The 7,634-nt window shown below is 41.4% G+C and overlaps 1 protein-coding gene across 1 annotated transcript in view; it reads left to right on the top strand.

Annotated features, from left to right (window-relative positions):
• Nucleotides 1-3,100: 3,100 nt before the first annotated feature.
• The window catches only part of Mettl14 (methyltransferase like 14), a 17,036-nt gene continuing 12,502 nt past the window's right edge, over nucleotides 3,101-7,634 (top strand). The window contains exons 1-3 of the mRNA XM_005357231.3: nucleotides 3,101-3,300; nucleotides 5,263-5,351; nucleotides 6,314-6,401. Coding sequence (XP_005357288.1) covers nucleotides 3,235-3,300; nucleotides 5,263-5,351; nucleotides 6,314-6,401 — 243 coding nt within the window. The 5' untranslated portion in view covers nucleotides 3,101-3,234. The remainder of the gene's footprint in view (nucleotides 3,301-5,262; nucleotides 5,352-6,313; nucleotides 6,402-7,634) is intronic.

The following is a 7,634-nucleotide window of genomic DNA, read 5'->3' as shown; positions in this document are numbered from 1 at the left end:
CTGGAACTAGAGTTACAGATGGTTGTGAGCTTCCATATGGAAGCTGGGAATCAAACCTAAGTCCTATGGAAGAGCAGCCAGTGTTCTCAACCACAACCATCTCTCCAGGCCCAATAAATATTGAAAACAAAGCAACATGGGGCTGGAGAGATGGCTCAGCGGTTAAGAACACTGACTGTTCTTCCAGAGGTCCTGAGTTCAATTCCCAGCAATTACATGGTGGCTCACAACCATCTGTAATGAGATCTGGTGCCCTCTTCTGGGGTTCAGGTATACACACAGGCAGAACACTGTATACATAATTAATAAGTAAATCTTTTATTTAAAAAAAAAGAAAACAAAGCAACATTAACAACAACAAGACCCACTCTTCACCTGATGCAAATCTCTGGGCAGCTGTTTTATCTAGATCAAAGCCCAGAGGTCATTTGAAAATTAAACAACAAAACTTGAATTTCCTTCTTAGGCCCAGCATTTAAAATCCAAAACAGATCACTGAAAACAAGCAGGGCTTGGAATTGTGAAATCTCTTTAAATGCAGGTTTCATCATGGCTTCACCACAGACTTCACACTGCTTTCCAATTGCTTTTGCCTTTGCTAACCTAGGTTTGGATAGGAGACAATACTCAACTTTTAAGTAAGAACTGAGCTACAAAAGCAATAGACAGTATTAAACAGTCGGGCATTTAATTTGAATGTGCAATATCATAGAACCACATGTTCTTCAGACATCAGGATAAGCCTCAAGAAGTAGCTTCTTCACGTTATTTTATTTCTTACAGAAGTTGAACAGGTTCTTGACTCCTTTGTGCAAGTTACACAGGCACCTCCAGGGATTGTACTCTGCTTGCTAAGTTTTTCACTGTAATGTTGTAATGCATACAGATACTGAGTCGTCCATTCAAGCAGCGGTAGGCTACTGCCACAGACTATGCCACTTATGATACATATGAACTTACTGGCTCCTGATCCTTGAAGCTGGGAAAGCCTAGACCAAAGGACGGGCCTCTGGGGAGGCCTTCTGACTGCATCATCCTCTGCAGAAAACAGGACAGAGGAAGGGAGAGAAGGAACAAAAGGGGGACGGAGGGAGAGGAGAGATTCCCCCAAAGCACAGTTTTACGATGAGCCCACTTTCGCATGAGTCATGGATAAAGTGCAGTTCCTGTAGGCAGCCACCATTCCTCGTTCCCGTGCCTCAATGCTGTCACGTTGGATTATTTTCAGTACCTGTTTGTTTTTTCAGAGAAACATTCAAGTGTAGCCCACAGTGACCTGTGGGAAAGTACACCCCTTTCCCTTTAATGGAATGTTTAAGCTTACTAAATCTTCCACCCCAGTGACCTTTGCAGCTGCTGCAGTACTAGTACGCTGAGAACATTATTTTTTTTCTCATTTCTTATTGATTCTTTGAGAATTTCCTACAAAGCATTTGGATCATATTCATCCTTTCCCCAGCTTCTCCAGACGCACCTCCCCTTCCACAGCTACCCAACTTTGTGCCCCTCCTCCTTTTTTTTTTTTTTTTTATTTAAAGAAACCCCATCAAGTACAGTTTGTGAGGCCCATGTACTCTTGGATGTGTGGCCTTCTCTGTATGGCAATTCACACACTAGAGGCCACAATCTTAGAGGAAACTGCCCTCCCTTCTTCCAGCAGTTATCAAATAATAATAACTTCTCAAAATGGGACTTTGTGCCCCTTTCACTTCTCAACGCAAAACTCTTGCCTGGCCTGAGCCTGCTAAGGTCTTGCATCATCCTTTGGTCTCTTCATGCATGTACAACCCCACACAGGCACTTTTACCACATGACAACATACACACACACAACATATTGCAAATATTTTCTTAAAACTATTGAAATGCCATACAAAATGAGTTACCAGGAACCCAGGAATTAGCCCACGTGTTGGACTTTCCTCTGTTTCCTTCTGAAGTACTTTTTGTTTGTCTCAAGACAGGCTTTCTCTGTGTAATAGCCCTAGTTGTCCTGGAACTAGCTCTTGTAGACCAGGCTGGCCTCGAACTCACAGAGATCTACCTGCCTCTGCCTCCCAAGTGCTGGGATTAAAGGTGTGTGCCACCACCTGACCTGAAGTACTTATTTTGATCTCATATTATAATTTGCATCAAGGGAATTAATATAACACTGACAAAACCTAAACCTATCTTTCTTGCTTTTGTCCCTTTTAGTGAAGTCAATTTAGAAAACAATTCACAATTACATGCTTTGTCCTTTAATTGCCCAGTATGGCCTTTCACTCTAATGGGTAAACATTTTCAATCTTAACCCTCTTGAAATTATTTTAGCTTATGCTAGAGAACGCTGTACTTTGATTTCACTAGTGTTCAAGAAAATTATCTCTAAATACAAACCAAAGTACACTAAAAATCACAAAAAAGGTATACAAACTTATCAACTGACCTAACGTGTGATGCTTAAAAAATGTGCGTTGGTGCTGGCAGGCCAGTGGACAAACGATAGCTGTGGTCAGGAGTCCTAGTGTCTGTTATTTGAGCAAGTGTGTATCGCTGACAGTAAGACATGCCGGTGAGCATCCCTGTCTAAACTTGCAGTTTGTAAATACCTGTCCATCAGTGCAGAAAAGGCTGGTGCTGCTCGTGGAGATATGGAGATGTCCGCATACATGTGGATATTATTTAATTCAGGATCTACCATTATGCAAGTAGTATTTAAGGGCTGTTCTCTTAAAACTGCTTAAGGTAGGCTTTTTTTTTTTTTTTTAAGTTTTTGTGCGCGTGCACACGCGCCAAGCTATCTGGAGGTCAGAGTCAATCCTTCACAAGCCGGTTAGTGTTGCAGTAAAAGAAGCCCACACGCAAACCTCAAGTTTTAAAAACCCAGGGCTGACAGGTAGATAGTTGGTTAACGGGAACAGGGACGAAAACTTTCCTTACGATCTGTAAAAACCTGATGTCCTAGGCAAGAGTTAAGACTTGAGAAGCCAGGCAGAAAACGGCGAACCGCCCCCCGACCACCTCAGCATCCTCATTGGGCCTCGTCCTGTGACGTCATATCACCGGCGTCCTGGAGGCGGGACTTCCTCGCTGGGTCCAGCCAGTTTCGGACGCGCCGGAAGTCCCTGCTGAGGGACTTACGAGTCTTCCCGTCAGAAGCTGTGCGAGACCCCGTGTTTCCTGATTCGGGAGGAGGGCTTGTGTTTCCGCGAGCGCCGGGTCTGTCGGGGCGGTGAGGAGCTGGAGCTGGGGCATGGACAGCCGCCTGCAGGAGATCCGGGAGCGGCAGAAGTTACGGAGGCAGCTCCTCGCTCAGCAGGTGTGCGGCCGGGTGGGAGGGCGGCTCATTGCGCGTGCGCGGCCGCCTGTGTTTCCCGCCCACCCTGGTCGGTGCACGGTCTTCTGCCAGGGTCAAGGTCCTTTGCCCCGAGACTTTGATTCCCTGGTCTCCCCACGTTCTTAGCTCGGGCAGGCGCAGTGCCTGTCGGAGTCAGCATGGAGAAGACCAGCCAGTGCCCGTCGTGGTGGTGGGGATAGACGTGGTGATTGTTGACAAGGGCCGGTGGCTCGTTAGCCTCTGCGTTTCTCTCCACCACTTCCGCGGTGTTTCGTGTCTTGCCCTTCTTCCACTTCAGCCTCACTTTTTTTTTTTCTAAAGAGTTATTTTTATCTCAAAGTACGGGGCTTTGTCTGTGTGGGTGTGTGCACGTGGGTACCAGCCTACCGAGGTGACAGAAGGTCGGATCTACCCGGACCTGGAGTTATGGGTGGTTGTGAGCCTCCTGGTGTAGGTGCTGGGACTTGAACTCAGGTCCTTTGGAAGAGCAGTGCACGCTCTTGGTCCCTGAGCTATCTCCAGCCCAACTTCACATTCTTGAGATTGTCTTTTTTTTTTTTTTTTGTTTGTGTTTTTTTCGAGATGGCGTTTCTCTGTAGCTTTGGAGCCTGTCCTAGAACTAGCTCTTGTAGACCATGCTGGCGTCAAACTCACAGAGATCTGCCTGCCTCTACCTCCCGAGTGCTGGGATTAAAGGTTTTGTATTTTCATGAGCTCATGTCCAGAGACTCATTGGAAGCAAACAGAGAGTAAAATTTAGATTCCACCCTAAAACACAATCTCCCGGAGACCAGTGTTTGAATCCTTACTTTGTAGGTATTAGAAATAGGAGGGAAGTGTTATAGTTACTTAGCCAAACAAGGAATGGGTTTCCAAGATTCTTGCTTCCCCCGACCACTCCTCACTAGAAAATTAGCTGAGATTTGTCTCTCCAAATATTAACTTCCAAACTTTTCGCTTTCATTGAAGCTTGTGGATGGATGTAAGCGCTTGCCGATTAGTAGCAGACTACACGTCCAGAGGGTACACATTACACGTTGTTTTTCCTGCAATCTGAGGCCTTTTTCATTGCACCATACCGACCAATATAAGTGGAGGGAAATGTGCAACGCTTTAATAAATCCACCGCTGTATTGGTTCCTCAGAGAACTAACTCGCAGAAGAAAAGGCTTGTCTTGTGAGAAACATTCCAACTACCCTCGGACCAAAACGAATTAGAGATTTTATGAAGGATTTGAAATTGATGAGCATTTCAGAAGAGATATTTCATTGGAGAAATGAGGGCAGGCATATGAAGTGGTAGATTAAGAGAATATTTTGTTGTTTAAAGTCAAAGATGCTAATTTGCAGCATTGATGTTTTTGTATGCCTTTCTCTCTGGAGCTAAAGGGACCACTAAGTGCAGATTTTCTCATATGTTCTTATCCTTAATACCAAAGAGTTCCTCATGCTATTCTATGTCCTTGGTCTGCCTTGAAAAGTTTTCCGTGAATTGGTTCTGTTCAGCTTAGCCTTTGTTTACAGAATTTCCCCCGTGGCCACCCAAGTTGACATTACCATTATTAAGCTATTAGTTAATTTTGTTTAAAAGTTTGCCTTAATTGAATACATTTTTGTGAAAGCGTGGGATAGTTTATGAATCAGTCCTTATAAAGTACTTTGCATTTTTTGGTTATTGCTACTAGTGCTAAATTGTGTTTTATTCAAAATTGACTAATCATCTTAATTTCAAATATAGCCAAATACATAAAATATTTTCCATCTGACAAAGTCTTTCTTAGTTAAAATGATCTTCTAGTTCACTTACAGTTTATTTTGCAACCCTACTGATAGTGTTATGAGAGGTGCTGCTTTTATAAAATATTTGATATATTAAAGTTAGCAACACATTTTGCAGTATATGAATAGTGCATTGTGATCTAACTTTGGGTTTTTGCTTCCTAGTTGGGAGCTGAAAGTGCAGATAGCATTGGTGCTGTGTTAAATAGCAAAGATGAGCAGAGGGAAATTGCTGAAACAAGAGAAACTTGCAGGTATGTGGAGCAACTGCTTTTTTAGTGACATATTTATGGTGTGAAAGGATCTTTTTTTTTAAATTGTGACTTATGGGGTTATTTGGGGCGGGGAGAGTGAGACACAGTCATGCTGTGTATCCCATCCTGGCCTTGCAGCACTTTTGCCTGAACCACATGAGAATTTAAATCACCTCTTGAGGGTTTTTTTTTTTTAAATGAACAATTAATTGTAGATATGAATGTGTTGTTAGGAAAATTGTGAAAATGGAGATTTGGAAACAGTTTTTTGTTTTTTTGAGACAGGGTTCCTCTGTGTAGCTTTGGAGTCTGTCTTGGCAGTAGCTCTGTAGACCAGGTAGGCCTCAAACTCACAGAGATCCGCCTGTCTCTACCTCTCAAGTGCTGGGATTAAAGGCATGCACTGACACCGCCTGATGGAAACAGTTTTTAATGTCAGTTTAAAATTATGAAATATTTACTTTCTAAAAACATTAAGTTCCCATTTATAAAGTAGGTTTAAGTGAAAGTCACACTAATAATTAGCTTATATACCATAAGTAATGTTAATTTATAAATCATAATTTTTATGAAATTATAAAAGAATATGATTTAAAAGTGGTATTTATTTAGTAATTCAGAAAACATTTTATAATTTTTAAAATTTTAGTTTATCATATTATCATTTTTGCTTACAGAAGATAGTATAAAATATATATAAGCTAGTATGAAGGATACATAATTTAAAAGTTCCTTTTCAGAATACAGTTTTTATAGTAGCTTATTTTTTTATTTGGCTGTCTTCTTATAAAAGTCAACTACAAATTATTGCCCCTGACTTTTCGGCAATAGTTTATAAGCTGAATAAATGTTTATTTAACCAGGAAACGTTTGGTTTTGTTCCTCTAACTTGTTACTACAATAAGCAGATCTATATGCATCTTTTGTATTCTCTTGTGTGAAAGTTGCAGTTTACTTTTCAGGGCTTCCTATGATACAGCTGCTCCAAATTCAAAACGGAAGTGTCTGGATGAAGGAGACACAGATGAAGACAAAGTGGAAGAGTATAAGGCAAGTAGGAAATAAGATGGTTTTATGCATAGTTGAGAATGAAACCCTTCTAATAGATTCATCTTATTTGGAAAGCTTAATTTTAAGATGTGCTAAAATTCTTATGAGTAACATTTATATTTTTAAAGACTTGTATCAGTTTGCTCATTTTATGTACAAGTATGTGACTTACATATGATTATGTATATAAAACACAATATAGTTATTGGTAAGTACTGGCAATAAAACTCTTTCAGAACAGCAAAAAGATAAATCCATCATAAACTTTAGATGACAGAAATGCAGCAGTCACTTTTGAGTGACATTGTTCCATATTTACAGCACAAGATAGTATAATTAAAGGATTTCCACAACTCATGGGCTCCAAAGCAGCCTTATGACCATTTCCAAAAGAACCCAAGCTAAACCTCACTTCTTTTGATTTAATATAATCCTTTATTAATTTTTGAGAATTTCATGAAGGTATACAGTGTGTTTTGATCACATTAACCTTTAATTATTCTGCATCCATTGCACCTCCCACTCCTCCATCCCCCCTCCCAACGATATAGTCACATTTAAAACCCAGAGACTAGTTTGTGCTGTCCATAGACAGATGGGTGTGTAGCTATTCACTGGATCATGGCTAACCTACCAGGACCCACACCCCTAAAGAAAGGAGCCTTCCCCCCAAACAGCACTCAACTCTTAATAGCTCCTTAGCTAGGGATGGAGACTCATGAGCCCCTTCTGAGATGGAATGTTGACTAACTTGATCTTTTGTAAGAGTCCGAGCTGCTGCAAGGTCATGAGTACAGCAGACACCGATTCATCTAGGTCCTCCACAGCCTCTGGCTCTTAGAACCTTTCTATTCCTTTTCCCTTTTTCTACTCTGTTCCCTGAGCCTTGGGGGCAGGGTGTAATATAGATGTCCATTTATGCTGAGTATCCCACAGACTTGACACGGTGACCAGTTGAGTCTGTATTAACCACTATCCACTTCATAAAGGAACCTCTCTAATGAATAGTGAGAGCTACGTTAATCTGTAAGTGTAGAACTAACCTTACAGGGCAGTTTGATCCTGTGTCCCCTTGGTTCATCCTGGGGCTCGTGAGTTCCCCAGACATTCAAGTTAGGGTTAGAGTTACAGTATCAGGTTTGCATTTCCTGTGGTGGAGTGGACCTTAATTTCCATCAGAAATTGGTTAGTTATATATACATATTAGAGTACTACTCAGCAGTAAAAAACAAG

The sequence above is a fragment of the Microtus ochrogaster genome, chromosome 21 (assembly GCF_000317375.1).
Source record: "Microtus ochrogaster isolate Prairie Vole_2 chromosome 21, MicOch1.0, whole genome shotgun sequence".
Classification (NCBI taxonomy): Eukaryota; Metazoa; Chordata; class Mammalia; order Rodentia; family Cricetidae; genus Microtus; species Microtus ochrogaster.
Note: the sequence above shows the minus strand (reverse complement) of the source record. Positions and strands in the feature narration are given on the sequence as shown.